Source organism: Zophobas morio, unplaced genomic scaffold, assembly GCF_036711695.1.
Source record: "Zophobas morio isolate AGI-343-1 ecotype UQ-CSIRO unplaced genomic scaffold, CSIRO_AGI_Zmor_V1 ptg000024l, whole genome shotgun sequence".
Lineage (NCBI taxonomy): Eukaryota > Metazoa > Arthropoda > Insecta > Coleoptera > Tenebrionidae > Zophobas > Zophobas morio.
Genome location: NW_026972129.1, coordinates 16,395,289 through 16,411,668, shown reverse-complemented (window position 1 = coordinate 16,411,668; position 16,380 = coordinate 16,395,289). Strand labels below are relative to the sequence as shown.

Here is a 16,380-nt window from a genome sequence, read left to right as displayed (position 1 = left end):
ATTTCGTAGGAAGAAAGATGTACAAAACATTATATTACACTATATTTTTACTTTGGTTATTTGTTTGCGAATCTTTGTTTTTGTTTTCGTACAAATTCGACAGCTAAACGATCAGCGACTCTAGATTCTAATATCTGTAGAACGGGATGATCTGCAAAAGAACGAATTACTTTTACATCGCAAGGCTTCAACCACACTCACTTTTTTGGTGTTGTTGCATAAGAACCAAATCAACGGGTTTAAGTCCATGGAAATTGTCTACACCAGTGGTATCGGCAACACCTGGTATGCTTCCTAAAGCCAAGAAAGCTTCCCCCGCGAAATCGTTAGCAGTGAGGACATCATGATCCATCACTGTGAAGGCAATCATGGCCCCAAGAGAACGGCACTGTTCTAGCGATACGCTGAATTCAAAGCACTCGTCAAATATTGGATGAAGGGTCTTTTTGTGTACATTGGTTTGCTGTTCGTTGCAGTGAGGGAAAACCCGGTGTGGCAAAAGTTCGATTATGACAAAAGGGTCGCTGAAGCCGTTTGGATCCAAAGGTATGATGTCTCTTGCGTGGAGAACCTGTAATGAAATGCGGGGTAAATTAATTTAACCAGATATTTCAATAACGCGGCATAAGGAAATGAAATGCTCGGGAATGTTCAGATTTTATGGGAACAGAGATGTGATAGAAACGGGAGTCTTGCCGTTATGAAAGAACAGTAAATAGAGAGCGTGTTGGGGTTTCAACTCAATTATTTCCGTAAATTCAATTCAGTTGTTCCATTAAATCAAATGAAATTGTTGACAAAAAAAATCTTGTATTTAAGAGCAGACTTCCTAGATGAATTTTCGTTGTTTAAGATTGTTTGATATACATACTTGCAAAAAGCTAGCGGAAATGTTCCTTACACTGGCGTCTCGACGAAAGTATTTGCATATGCTAAATCTAATGCTAAAATAGATGTAGTAATAAAATCACGTGATTAACGAACCTAGCGTCCTAGTGGTTAGGCAACATGCGTCCTCAAGTCTTAATAAATTCAAAGGGTTTGAGCACGGGCTGTTCATGGGACTTTATATGTATTTTATAGATATTTCTTCACATGTCATATCAATAAAATGAATACACAATAGCATTATATTGTCTTTGTTTTTTTGAAAATGATATGAATTTTTTGTTTTCAAATAGGATATTTTCTTATGCTTTCAGTGGTTATCTATTCTTCAATATCGATACTATATTAAAAAAAAAAAAAAAAATCACAGCAATTTGTCCAGTAGTTTCGGAGATTATTTATCAATAATGTTGGTATCGAACGACAGATGACAATAAACGACATATAGATGGAAATGGGAGCCCTACTTTCTCACATTGTATATAGGTATATGAGGTTTTTTGTATTAAACGAACAGGGGTAATTTTTTTAAGGTTTGCTTTTTTTTATTAGGGATCTAAGACCTTTTTGGGTATGTAATATTTTGGCCGCCAAAGTGCTTAGAGATAGTTCCTTTTGAAATATAAAGAAAACATTATTAATTTTGGGGCGTATTTTTCACATTAAGGCTTCCCAAAAGATTAAAAGTTTGTTTCTTATTTATATACTTTTTTTTTAATACTTGGAGTTTGTTTTTTTGGAAAATTCTCTTCATATAATCTTTCATTCAGTCATAGTTATTTTATTAATAATGACAAACACTCTGTAGAATTGAAAAATTTATGATTATCCATTACTTTATACTAGTGTAACAAAGCAAATTTTCCGGAGTCGCAAGCCGCGACGGGGGTGCCGATCGCTAGGGATTTTGAGACGGAGTTTTATTTATGTTGCGGCCACTGCCGAGACCGGTGAAGATGTGTTTCTCCGGATAAAGTACCCCAGGTGCTCCCTCTTCGGAGAGGGAGTTGGCGCCCGAGCAACCGTTCCCGTAGAGAGCGCCAACCTCTGTGGCCTAAAAGTGACCTCTTCGGTCCGAGGTGCAGTACGGGCGTACGCCACCCCTCCTAAAAAAATAACCACCACCTGTTTATTTTGTTCTTAATTTTTTAACGCGTTTCAAAGTATTTAAGTGCATTGAAAAATCATTCAAAAAATTCTATCCATTGGTTAAAAATTTGTATTTTTATTTTCCGAGCGCCTCATGATCCCTAGTATGAAAAAATAGATCTCCCGCTTCCGTCTGTCCGTCTGTCATATGTGTCGATGTTTGTTACACAGGTCATCTCCAAAATTACTGGACCGATAGTGTAAAATTTTATAAGCATTAAATTTGTCTGATTATTCCCACTAATAATTTGATGAAGCCACTTCAAAATGCTGCATATTAAATGCTATTTAAATATTATAAAATAAAATACATCTGTACTTGTGGTTTATGAATCCGCCCTAAATATCCAGATTTTCGAAAAATAAAATTCAAATTGTGTAAAATAATATTTTATAAAGTAACAGTATAAGAAGAACGTGGAGCAGTGCCCGACTAGCTCAATTATGAAGTGCCATGCTGATGGCGCGAAGGTCGTGGGTTCGATTCCTTTATGGGTCACTTTTTTCGTTCCTACACTATCACTACTATATCTAACTATCGATATTGTTACGATGATCGGTAATTAAAATCGGCGGGGATAAAATCTCAACAATGTATTTCTCAGTAAGTCAAATTAGACGACTAATTGCACAGCGATTATATACAAAATAATTCCGGTGCAACTTGACTGGATTCTCTCTTCATTGGCTGAACAATCTCGTTCCCGAAAGTGGCTTATATTTAAACCTATACTTCTTTTCATGAGTCCTCCATCATCACCGTGCATACTAGAAAGCTCTCGACAAAACCCATAGGCGTCGTATCGGGGGGGTTATTACAAAATAAATACAATCAAATTTTATAATTTTTCAAAGAAGCTGGATTTGTTGGATACTACAGTGAAACCAGTAAAGTAGAATATCAAGGACTACAGCACTGAAAAAATAAAAAAGCATTCTATTAAATCCACCTAAAAACACACCAGATTCTATTAGAAACAAAAAAAATTATCATTTCCGGCAAAACTAAAGGTTAAACGCTTAATCTATGCAGATTTTATAGTATCAAGTACTAACTATGTATATGTTTGAAAAAAAAAAAATATATAATACACTGCCAGACAAAAAAACTCGGACACTTGAATTTTGTGTGATTACTTGCGTGTGGCCGAACTTTTGTAAAAAATATTCCAAAAAGCAAGTAATTAATGTAACGTTATATTATTCTGCAACATGTGACAACAGAACAAAAGTAAAAAAAAGTTGTAACATTAACAATTGGCGTAAATTTACAAATATTCAAGTATCCGGGTTTTTTTGTCTGGCAGTGTATATATTTAGGGCATTTTAAAGCCAAAAGTTGAAGACATTTTCGAAAAACCAAAAATATACAGGGTGATAAAAAAATAACGGATAAGCTCTGAAGAACTCGAAAAAAAAAGGTTAAAAAAATAAAATCCTTGCAGAAAATTTTGAAAATATTGAAGTTTAAAGTTGAAGAATTAACTTCATAATTCTGATTTGTTTTAATGAAATGCATGTCTAATACACGGTTAAATAATTAGTTATTAATAATTCAATAAATAATAATTTGCTAGAATATGATCCACAACGTCGTTTTTTTTTATTGTTGACAGATGTTATTTTTGACAATTTTTATCGGAATTTTAGACTGTTAATTAAATTTACATTAAATCTTTTTTTAAAAGTTAGTTCAGGTTTTTTTTTACCATTTTTTTCGAAGTTTTCAACAACGTGCCATCGAGCTTATCCGTCATTTTTTGATCACCCTCTAGGGGGATCCGTACAGTCATTTTATGTTCATTGACTTTTATTTTTGGATAACTGGGATATTCGATTGTAACTGCTAGACTGAACTGAACAGTTGAACGAAGATACGAACTTTGGGTTCTAGTATGTACGGCGATGATGACTCATTGTCGGTGACGGTGGCCGGACAAAAGCCTGGAGGCGGAAGTCACGATGAGCAATTCAAAAACATCTCGACTGCGAAACTTCTAGAAGGGAAGTATGGCTTTAAATAGAGGTCACCTTCGGGAACGATGATCATTCAGCCAGTTGAGTCTAGAAGAGTACAGTCAAGTTGCGCCGGATTTATTTTGTACATAATCGCTGTGTAATCGCTCGTGTAAATTTGAGTTTTTGAGAAATAAATTGTTGAGGTTTACCCACGCCGATTTTAAATCACCGAACCACATAACAATGCGTTTAATAATAAGAAAACCAGGTTTTTAAGTCCGAAAATGTGTATTCTGTATATGAAGTTGCAACTGAAAACACCATATGATAAAAAACGTCGTCTAGTTAGCCCTGGAATTGTTTTTAAAAAAACTGTGTTAGCAAAATCTGCACTGCCACAGCTGTTCATTTTTGAGTTTGTGGGAGATTTTTTGCGAAATTCTTCTATGATTCGCATTAAAGAGCAAGATTATTCACCATTTTCTTTCTTGACTCCGTTTCGGTAATAACTTTGAATAATAAAAATTGTATGTTCCATTTCAAGTATTTTTACTTCCCGTGCATAAGCTTTCATGACCCCGAGAGTACGAACAGATAGGTCTCCTGTTTCCGTCTGTCTGTTTGTCCGTATGTCTTACACAATTAAACAAATGCCAAACTAATGGAAAACAAAAGTACTGCCATCACAGTTTTTTAAAAATAAGTTAATTTTATGGCGGACTAGACAACGTTTTTTAGATCACATGGTATAATTACTTAGTCTAACCAAAAATCACGCTGTATGGTATCTGCGCAAGAAGAAATTATTCTCTTATTTATTAACCCGGGTAGCACTAATATCATGTGACATTTGGTGTTATTTTTTGCTTGTCTTTTAGACAAAAAATGATTAAGGGCAGTAGAGGAACTTTCAATTGCTGGAAATAATGTTGGTATTAATATACGAGTATATCGCCATAATTTCAAACATATTTTCAACTTTCAAAATTTAATGAACCTTACAGCTAAAGCAATTAGAATTGTAAAACTTCTTTTTGAAGTTAATTTGGCTTCAAGCTGAAATTTTAAAGTATTTTTTGTATGTGGTTGAGAAGAGAATTTAGTTTAGTTTTAGGTGAGGGTATATTAAGAATGAAGTCAGCGTAATTGCTTAAGGATGTTCGTTTTTTCTTCAGAAGGAGTTTCTGGATTTTTGCCTCAAAGAAACTTTTGAATTATATGGTTTTGCAACACGGGTCAATTGCTTTTTTTAAAACCATCAGAGGTAGTTGTGGTACATCATAACAATAATCACAAATTGCACTGTAATCTTAAACAATATTAAAATTTTAGAGAGTTAGAACTGTGGAATTTTTGTCGTTTTTAGCATTTGTGTACCAACATATGGCATAAGAAAGAGTGTGAGTTTCTCTAACCAAAGTTGAGGCTTGATAATTCGGCTGAAGAAACTAATAGTGTGGTTATGGCTTAATTACTACTTAACATGCTATAATTTTTATGAGGTCGTTACAATGGGCACAGTAATCCGCTTGTCTGGGCAAGACCTTCTTCTATTATATGAGGAACAAATAAACATTATTTTTTACTAACTGCTTGTGTAAGGTGCCATTGCTTAGAATTTTATGGGGAATTGGCTGTAAAATGCTGTGACAGTCGTAAATGCACTATATCTAGTCTAACTTTAATGAACTCTAAGTTTGACATTAATATATGCAATTTTGGAGGCATTTAAGGGACTAGTGCATCTAACATGCCATCAAGTCCATAATTCCAGAAATTAATATGCCACGAATAGAACATGATTTTATGCAGATTGCATCTTACGTCTGTACATCCAAATTTCAAACAAAAAATGTGTCATGTTATTCAAATAAGATGGTAAGAAGCGTTCTACTTTTACCTTATTATTTCCTCTCAAAATTATTGAATAGAAAATTATTAGAAACTGTGACTTTTTAAATTAATTTAAATAAATCCGAATAGCCCTAAGTTTGAAAAACAACGTCGAAACTTACCTCCACACAAAGCGAATCATGATTAAAGTAAGCCCGTACAGCAAGATTTCCATACGGACTGCTAGTTGTATTTATTTGTTCCTGGAGTCGCTGGTTATAGAAGATTTCTACAAGACTTTCCGTGTCTGTTCTGTGATACTGCAGCCTTTGTTCAATTTGACAAAAAGCCGCTGAATGCAAACTTTCCAAGCTAAGTGCATTCCCTTCGCAGTGGAAAAAGTCCACCATCAGTTCAAGAGCTGCATGCAGTCGCTCGTGAAACATTGGCGGCATTTCATCGTTGGTGGTAGTGCCGTCCATTTGATGGTTTAGTTCAGCTAGGGTGTACTCCCAAACCTGGAAAGTCGTGATTAATAAAAGTTGACCACATTGTAGTTAGCTCCAGATCTAGATTTGGATTTGGATTTTTTTCGTTAAGATATAATTTAATATTTCAACGATGACCCCCTTGATAGCTAACTCACTGAAAATTACTAAAACCGGAATTCAAATCCAAATCAGAAATCGGATTTACTAATACTAAAAGTTGTTGGTACGGATAAGCAGGCAAGAGTTTTGGTTATACAGATTTTCAAGTCTAAATGTTTTGAAACTTGATTGGAAAATTTGTTAGAGCTGAAGAAAGTTTACTGTTTCTAGAGGAGACATTGTAGAAACATCTAACTGAGAAAAAGAAATTGTTCACACGTACATAAATATATCCAGTAGAAGATTTCGCTGGAAATTGTATATCAAAAAAATTGGATTAAAGTTTCAAAACATTTAACTTTTAATTTACTTTCGTTCTTAGTATCTGTAGTAATTCCGGGATCAGTAGTCTGAAGGTAAATTCTTGCGTGCCGATCCCCAACAAAAACATAATTGAAAATTCCGTACGTCGTATAGAACTTTCTGGAAGTTCTGAGGCAACAGGTACAAGTTGAGTGCATGTAAATGTGTATGCAAATATTCGAAGAGAGGCTCTACAGCCTGACTAGTCGGCAAAGTATCAGGTGACCAAGCGACATGAAACATAGCCTTTCTGAGAGCTTCTTGCATCTGAGGTCCCACTCGCTTTATAATATCCATGATTCTCACTTGAAATTGACTTAGTGTGCTATCTAATTGGTTGGTTAATGTAGCGCACTGCACTTCCGAAGCTATTGTTTCTAATGTCACGAAGTCGAAGTAATTTTCTACAACAAGTCGATGTTACATCCGAAGTTAAATTAACGTCGGAGAACAAACCTAATAACGAAACGAATTTATAAACATATTCCAAATTATTCGAAGCTATGCACATTTCGTCACAAATTTTAAAAGGTCCCATCCTGTCAAAGTATCCCGTTTCCATCAAACCCTGGTAAGTGATGTCTGCGTACAGCAACGCCGCCGAACATACACAGTCGAGAAGTTGCGATAGTAAGGGTATTGAATGCGCCTTAGGCCATTGCAGAAGTCTCCAGAAGTCCCTTAATTGACAAAACATTGCTACAACATCCACTGCTGAGGAACTGTGTTTCACTAATTTGTCTCCTTCGCACGGCTTTTGAAGTTCTACCGATGTTCGCACCCTCTGCAGAGCTTTCGCTTTGCAAACGATCAACCAGCAACTCACTGAAGGTTCGAACCATTCGTGACAACGAACTAGTAATAGTTTATGGTCGCCACCAGAGGGCAAGTTCTGATGAAATGTAGCCAAGTCTTTGACTTCTAAATAAACAGAGAAGATTAGCCTGCTGTAAGCCGCGTCTGGATGTTCATTCTGGTTCAAGAATGAGATTACTTCGTCTGACATTAACTTATCTAGCTGTTTAAACACCACACTAAAGTACGGAATCCCATTCGTGCTGAAATGAGAAAGAAGTGGCGTTAAGTAATGATATAGATGTCTAGCGAGCGGGCAGCATATAAATTTTAACGCGACGGAACAGGATCTAAACGGATAAATTATGATCATAGAGGTTATCAACAGGGTGCTAATTAACAAGGTGCACGCTATCAGACAACTTTAAGCTTCTGTGTTAATGGGATTTAAATGACACTTACATGAAAATGCAGACTCTTTATGGCCTAAACGATCGTTAACGGGAACTGTTTTAAGTCTGGCTAGTCGTATCTAGTTTAAATCTCGAGAAGTGGTGTTTTATCTCGTTTTCTTGTTATTTTAGACTATTTTCGTCAAATATTTAGATTAAGTAAGCGTATTTGCTTGAATTAATAGAATTTTCAAACGACGTGTAGATCGACAAACACCGAATTATTATTCTTGTAAAATTTTAGTCGACAATTCGAATGTCGTACCCCGCAGTTAGGTTGAAATTAACGGCACGTGACCCGTTCATGTGAAATTTATGTAAAAAATTCAGCTAATTTAAGTTGAAAACGTCATGCCATTCATTTGTTCGGTTTTTTCGAATGCAGTTACCATACAAGCGAAATATTTCTATATAAGGGTTGTCCGATTAGCAGCCGTACAAGAATGATAAAATCCGCTAGGGCCTTTACCTAAATAGGTTTGAATGAGGGATGGTTTAGATAAAGGTAATAACAATAACAATAATATTTATATAACCCAATAAACATAAATGTTTATATAGGGTATTAAGCGAAGATAATATCGGACAATGCAATGTACCCGTAAAAATAAAAATCTTACGTCCAACACTTCATAAAGGAAAGAAAAATTCGTTCAACTATTCAAGTATACTCTTTTTAATATTAAAATCAAACGATTGGGAATTAAAAAAGAAGACGTAAAACCTAAGACTCTTAAAAAAAAAACAAAAAGACATATGCTTAATCAACATGCTGAAAGTACGATTCAGTTTTGAATTTTCGTAATTATTCGCGGTGAATTGTGATAAAAAGTAAATTTGGTATGTTCGACGAAGATTCAATGGCCATAAAATCACGGGAAAAATATGAAATGGTCTACTATGTAGCGCACGATCGAAAAAAAGTTGTTTAGTAGTCTATGAAATTTATTTTCGAAATAATGATGTTGGTAACACCAACTCATTCCTTGTTTAGGTTGACAGTTACGGTCAAACAACTCTTAATAAAGTACCAAACAGCTGCGATTCTAATATCACTATTTTAAAAATAAATTTCATGGCTTACTAGAAGATTTTTTTTTGATCATATGTAGTATAAACCGTTCAGGATGTTTTTAGACAAAACTGAGCCATGAATTTTTTTCTTGACGTTGGATATGATTCATTGACAAAACGGTGTGTCTTGTCAATGCGTGAGACTGACATTCACTTGAGGCTGATTTGCCACATTTATTGTTATTTAGAAATCATATTATCAACTTGCAACATTTCTGACTTCTGTCATTAAATTTAAAAACGGCTAAAATTACCTTGTTATAACAAAAAATTTCAACAAAAAGGTGCTTTCTGCAAATGAAAAAAGACAGTGAACATATATATTTTCTATGACTTTTATTAAGGTTTTTTAAAATATTTGTTAATGATTCGCGAAAATCTGTGGAATTCGGTCGCAAAATTTTATGTGAACAAAAAACATTTTGTTGCAGCATAAACTACTTTTTTGAGAAAATTCTTCAAATTTTAAAATTATACCAGCGTTATACAAAAATGGTTCACTATTATTTCGTCGTTGGGTGCACGAATCAGATTTAAACAGTCAATTTGGGTTTTTAGATGGTTATAACTTTTTATTAAATTCGAAAAACAATGATAGAGATTATCACAAAACAATGGACGAGAATTGACTTATTAGTACTTTATAATAATACATATAATGCCTTTGTTATATCATTGTTTGTCATTTTATTAAAACATAACATTTTCCAATGTACGGCCATTAATTAGACACCCCTTATTTTTTCAATTTTGTCTTTTCTATTGGTAAAAATTTATTGATTAATTAAAGTTAAATTAAATAATTAAAACCGTCTCAGTGCACTATAATAGGTGAAACCGAATTCGTAAAAAATAAAACCACAGCATATAGAGAACAGTACTATAATAATATACTAAAAAACAAATCTTATAAGACGTTATTATCTTACAAAACGTGTATTTTATACTATTTTTTCTACTTTTTGAACCTTTTCCCCTTTTAAAAATATAAATTGGATTTTTAAAAATTTTGGAGACTTTTGTCATGGTTGGCACGACAAATGCCAGATTGTAACATCTGAAGCTTAAATTTTCATTATAATAAAAAGATATGTTTGGGCCCAGCAGTGTCTATAAATTTATACTTGTCTGGATACTCCAAATCTCCATGGGTTCAGTTAGATTAATCACCTGGCAGTAAAACGGTTAGCGGTGAAACTGATTTTCGGCAAAACGTTATAACAATTACCTTACTTGGCATTACTGTAAGTGCCCAAAACATACTCAATGTTAAGATTATGTGTATATTAAATTGGGAAAATTTAATTTTTATTATAAAAAATTATTTCCTTCTGTCGACGTTCATTTTATACCGTGAGGTTTTTCTTTCTCTGAACATAGGATAAATTAATGTATGTTGGGTTGCATATTCATCTTCCAATGGATTGATTTGGGCTTAAAACTGAACATAAGATCACATAAGATTCGTAATAATTGAGGAGTAGACCATGTCAACGATGACATTTACAGTAAAATTTTTGACGAAATTGTTTTAAAAAGGTCAATAACGTAAATTTTCTGTTCTTTAAACTTGTACTTATTACAATACCTTAACATGAAGCCAGTAGAGCCAAATGTCAATGGCAATATCTTTGACATATCCTAAATCTCGATTACATTTTATGTTCAGTTTTTAAAAGTCCAGGTCAATCCATTACAAGCAGGTATGCAACCAACTTAACATTAATTATCCTATGTTCAGAGAAAAAAAAAACCTCACGGTATGTTACTATCAAATAACATATTTTGATAGTGACATTTGAAACAACAACCAATCTTGAAAATGTAAATTACAGCAGTTATGTTAAAGCACTTACTTTCTATTAAAGCACCCAATTTGGGTAGAAAAAATATAAATAATCGTACTACATTAAAAAATCAATTTCACATTTACAACAAATGGTTGTTAGCGTCCGCGGGAAACATTTGGTTATAGGAAGGATGACATGGGTCATAAAATTCAATTTCGTTGAACACGCTCCGGCGCAATTGATAGGGATATTTATATTTTTATAGGTGGAGGATTTTGACGTGTAAACGGATAATATTTGTAGCTGAACATGTTGCTGGCAGCGACGTGTGTGAATTTTCAACAGTAATATGCCATCTGCATGTAAAATACGTGAAAAATATTGTTCACGCCAATGTGTTGGCACGAAATATTTGTAGCACATGTGTTGTCTCTCCTAATAATGTATCGTATACTTATTTTCTCTAGAGATTTAAGCCAAACTGAGAAAAACTGTCTTATGTTGAGAGGGTTACGAATAACTGAAATAATTTAACACGTGATGATGTTCGATATTCAAATGTTTTTTACTGAAAGTAATTAAAGAAAGTTTAAGCATAAGGCTGCAGAAAATTTGGCTTATAGATGTCGTTTTGTCTATAAGCTATGTTAGAAAAATCAAAATCGGAAACCGCATTCATAGTCATCCTCGATTTTTGAGGTAAACGATGGTATATCATAAAAAAATATAATTAGATAATTCGGAAATCTGTGTAAGAATAGTCGTGTTATGAGATCTTCCAAATCGTGCTGCTTGGAGTTGTGTTATTTTCAGGTGGAATTCTGGCATTAACTATTTAATACATTTTTGTTCATTTTCTGCCGTTTATGCGGCTTTTGTTGACTTGTTTTGTTAATTTGTTTATGGTCAATAGTTTACCCAAGTTTTGTTTATTGATCACTGGTGGTGATTTTACGCTCCGAAAGTGTTAAATTGTTTCACACCACACTACTCATTATCATTTTAACGTTTCTTTATAAAAACGGGATTAAGTTTACCGTTAAGAAAATACCTTGGCAACAACACAACAAATCTAACAGTTTCTACGATTGTAGAATGTAGGTTCTTTTCCAACAAATAATTAATTGGTTTACTTAAAGGTAGATCTCGATACGAAAACTTCGTTGGAGATATTCTAGTTCAGTCATTTGTGTTCTAAAGCTAGTATATCGTAGCAAAAAGCTGATTTTAATTGGGTGAGCACTTTTGCTTCCTCATCAGAGTCTGTCGCATCTCGAGTGGACAATTTAATCCCTAAGTTATTAAAACTTTTTGCTAATCATAGTTTCTCCCCATTCTCAATTTGGTCTAACTACTTCCATCGATTTCCCTAGGATAAGATACTTTTCATTTATTAACTCAATTAGGAGTAAATGACTGGTTCGAGATCTGTTTATCAAAAGTTCAAGCGGGGATCATGACTACAAGGAAGTTGTTATCCCCAGATATGCATATTTTAGTGTATTGCAGTCGCTAGAGAAAATTGTCGCAGCATTTCTCAACCGAAAAGGGTCTTTGCTGCTAAAATAATATTAACAATTTAATGTAGAAGATGTTATATTTTCATCCATTTCTGAACCCTTCAGTTTTTGAAAAAAACTGCTACCCTCTAATCACTCAAAAGTGCTATACGAAAATAATTATAAACGATTTATGGAATAAAGGAACAAAGACCTTAACTAAAGAGGAAATTAATCATCCTCTTTCTGAAGCACCAGGTGAGAAATATTTGATGACGTAAGTAAGAAACGTAATGTTAATTAATTGTACTGTTGGAGTTTCACCCACACAACTTTTCAAACATTCAAAAATGAACCTTGAGAATTAAATATTACAATTACAGGCCACGGTGATTTTAAAACCTAATGTGTACAAATCTAGATTCATTATTAAGGTGCCTTGGCATCAAAGCCGCCAAAGCCACAAATTTTCAAACGTTTTTTCTTTGTTATTTTAATAGATGAAAAAAATATGGCAATTGTTTCCGATACAGTTCTTTACCCACTACCCCGCTATTCCCATATTTTTGAAAAAAAAACCTTTCATTATTTAAAAAAATGCAAAAAACGTTTAAAACTTAGAACGAAATATGATCGTTAATATTGACCGTTTTAAAAATTTCAAAAAACCATTAAATATAATATATTTTACACTAGCCCGCTATTATTTTCGTTTTCGTTCAATTTATCAATTTTTTGTATAAATTACAAAATAAAAAAAATAAATTATGCAACCATAAATAAAGATTATAAGTTACTATAACGACCGACAAGTAAGATGTGAAATCAGTTATTGGAATGAAGACCAATTCAAATCTACCCAAAGTACTTTGGGAATTTGAGTAAACAATTTCATTACCGAAAGCAGGTAAAACTTTCAACTTAACCCGAATACTTATAAACCCTCCCACTGAACATAATCCACAAGTGAAAAGATGCAGGTAGAAGCATAAAGTATAGAGGGTTGCAGAATCTATAGTACAAATTAGTAACACTCGAGTGCATTTCCGATCTCACTGCCAAGGCACCTTAAGTACCAACATAAAAGGTGTCAGACAATCAGAAATTTTCAGTTACTGTTCAATAAATTACTATTTATTTAGATTTGTCAAATGTAAAAATTACACAGGCCATTGTTTACGGCGAACATCACCGATATGAGAGGTTAATGCGGTGCCAATTTAATAGCAGTCGCCTATAGTTAGGAAAATCTAAAGTGGTAGAAAAATGTGTAATTTTTGTATGCCCAAAAATCGAATTTGTATTTTATTAATTATAATATCAAGAATTTCGGAAATCATTTGTCTTAATTTCTCGTTTTTATCATTCATTACACTTCCTTTACGTTGTTTCGAAAATCTATTTTTAAATATTAGAAAACAGGTTATGCTTGTATTTCTAGTGAGTTTTCCCATTTGAAAATGTTCCGATCAACATTATTTTAGCAAGCACACGTATCTCAATTCCGACACGTGCAGTGTAATACCAATAATAAAACATTGGGGTGTAGCGTTCTTGATATTTGGATTAATAAAAAGGGTGAACCATTCTTGGTGTGACACAGTGCGAAAATTTGGATGTCTAAGTGAAAAACTCAAAGCGGATTCGGGCACCACAAAAGTATAAGATTTAAATCATTTGAATATAGAATTTTTCGAGATAACGTCATAAGATTCTTGTCGGAGATGATTAGCCACATTTTGGTTAGCGTTTCACCATCTGCATGATATTCCTAATATACAAACAAAATTTGGCAACAATCGGTCTAGTAGTTTCGGAGATTATGTGTCTAATAAAAATTGACGCAGACGACGGACACACAGAACCGGGAGACCATTTTTTTCGTACTCTAGAGGTCATGAAACGTTGAGAAAACGTGAAAGTAGCATGTCGCTCGATGGAGCCGCTTACGTTCGAGAAGTAAAAATTAAATAGAATATGTGCGATTATGACCATTTAGTCAGATGACGAATAGAAAATTAGCCAATTTCGTCCGCAGAACATATATGTAATTTACCTAGGTGAATAATGGTACAATACCCATGACTTCACATTAAGATGGATGGTTGAGGTAATTGCCAGCTAGATACTCTATCCTCCCGGAGGGTAAAAGAATAACAATATTAAATGCGGGAAATGCAAATGGATAGATCCCTGGATGTTACTGTTATCCGCAAAAAATATAAAAGATCTTTCAGCGGATTGTCACTGTTAATATGGATCACAAACTATTCGAAAAAATGTTAATCCCAACGCTTAGAAAAAATCTAAGAAAACTGATTCCACTGAGGAGTAACTGTATAAAACATATTATTGATGTATTTATGAAGTTTCTTAATCAATAGGCCTTTTTGAGAAATAATTATTGTTCACGTAAATAAAAGGACAGTGATATGAATGATGAAACTTCTTCCATTTTTTAATTGGAACATATTTGAGAAAATTGCAAAAATAACCAAAATACCATGAATACTCATCTTCATCTCGTGTCTGTGCAGACGTTTATTCGTAAATAGAAGGGTAACAAACCTTATCTGACTGAAGTTAATAGTTTTATGATATGCCACTTTAGATTTCGCCGACTATACAATAGTTGACAGCTGCATAAACAAGTCAGTGTCTGATATGTTAGGAACGTCAAAAAATGTTGGAAACCTGCAAACGTAAAGTGTTTTTTTTCAGAATTGCACCACCTGTTGCACTAAATAAACTCCTCTGTCACATAGGGGAATATAGATGTATAATATTTAACAGTTACAATACCTGAATGTCACCTCACATGTCAAAAATAATAATTCAATAAATGCTATTTTTGACACAATTAAACTTAACCTCTTTCTGTCTATAGTTAATATTATTACTAATGCTATGTTGCCACGTATGTTTTTGATAGAATTTGTGAGGTTGGTGAACTTAAAAAAAAGCTTGTTTTAATTGCTCCAGTCTCCCACCCACTGTAATAAAAAATAATAATCAGCTTTCCTCATTCATTTTATTAATTATTGTGCAAATTGTATCGTAACTGTTTATACTGTTGGAAAACAAATTTGATGAAATGTGTACGAAATTTTTTTTCTAAATCGCAGACATGGAGTTTGGTAATTAAAAGCTGCTGGAGAAAAATGATATGTGTTTTGAGAATCCTATCATTCCTAGTGTTGCAGAAGTTTATCGCACTGATGCTGTAATGGCTACTTTATGATGTTAAAAAACAGTTTGACACAATTTTGGTGGTCATTATAACGATATTAGCGACTCGTTATTACGTAATCTTTAGATGCTGTGGTTTATTTTTTGCCCCTATATTTTATCCGTTAATTTAGATCGTCCAAAAATAGACCTAAAATTTGGTGTTGTCGACAGTTGATTGAATAGTCCCCGTGAAAACCTACTTTTGATGTCACTATTATCGCTTTACAAACTTGAACCTTCAACACCAAACATAAAACTCGCTTCATTTCATTAACAAGATCAGCCGATTAGTGACAACCGAGTACGCAAGTTGCTCAAATATGCGTAAAACTCATCGTACCCTTCAAAAAGCGGATGGTAATGAGATAGTCCGTGTTGTAAATGTACATAAACTTCGGAGCAAAAGTCAACGAAAGAGCTATCGTACTCATCCGATGTCATAACGGACGATTTCAGGCTTTGAAACCATTCAGGCGTTCCCTTACGGAGTGTTGCCACTATCTCACCGCGAATTTCCTTATTGAAAGGGCAACATTTCCAGAATGCTTTCTAAAACAGTTTTAATCAGACGGAAACATCTTGAATGTTTAGGGCCTACCATATTGGACATGTAAGCAAGGCATCGTAGAACGTATTCAAGACGAACTAAAGACGGGGGATGAAGAGCCGGAAACAACTGGCGGTGATGACGCAACTGTTGCAACCATCTCTCTAAAACATCCATTCCGTAAGGTATTAAAGTGTCGCTGTTGGTTTA

At 33.8% G+C, this 16,380-nt stretch overlaps 1 protein-coding gene across 2 annotated transcripts in view; it reads right to left on the bottom strand.

The window, feature by feature from the left end:
* LOC135135257 (BAI1-associated protein 3) overlaps positions 1-16,380 on the bottom strand; it is a 262,329-nt gene continuing 245,949 nt past the window's right edge. For both annotated transcript variants that reach the window (XM_064064285.1, XM_064064284.1), the window contains exons 9-15: positions 16,222-16,334; positions 15,964-16,172; positions 7,239-7,840; positions 6,888-7,186; positions 6,012-6,347; positions 202-571; positions 1-151 (exon numbers count right to left, since the gene is read on the bottom strand). In XM_064064285.1, the coding sequence (XP_063920355.1) occupies positions 57-151; positions 202-571; positions 6,012-6,347; positions 6,888-7,186; positions 7,239-7,840; positions 15,964-16,172; positions 16,222-16,334 (2,024 nt within the window). In that variant the 3' untranslated portion in view covers positions 1-56. The remainder of the gene's footprint in view (positions 152-201; positions 572-6,011; positions 6,348-6,887; positions 7,187-7,238; positions 7,841-15,963; positions 16,173-16,221; positions 16,335-16,380) is intronic.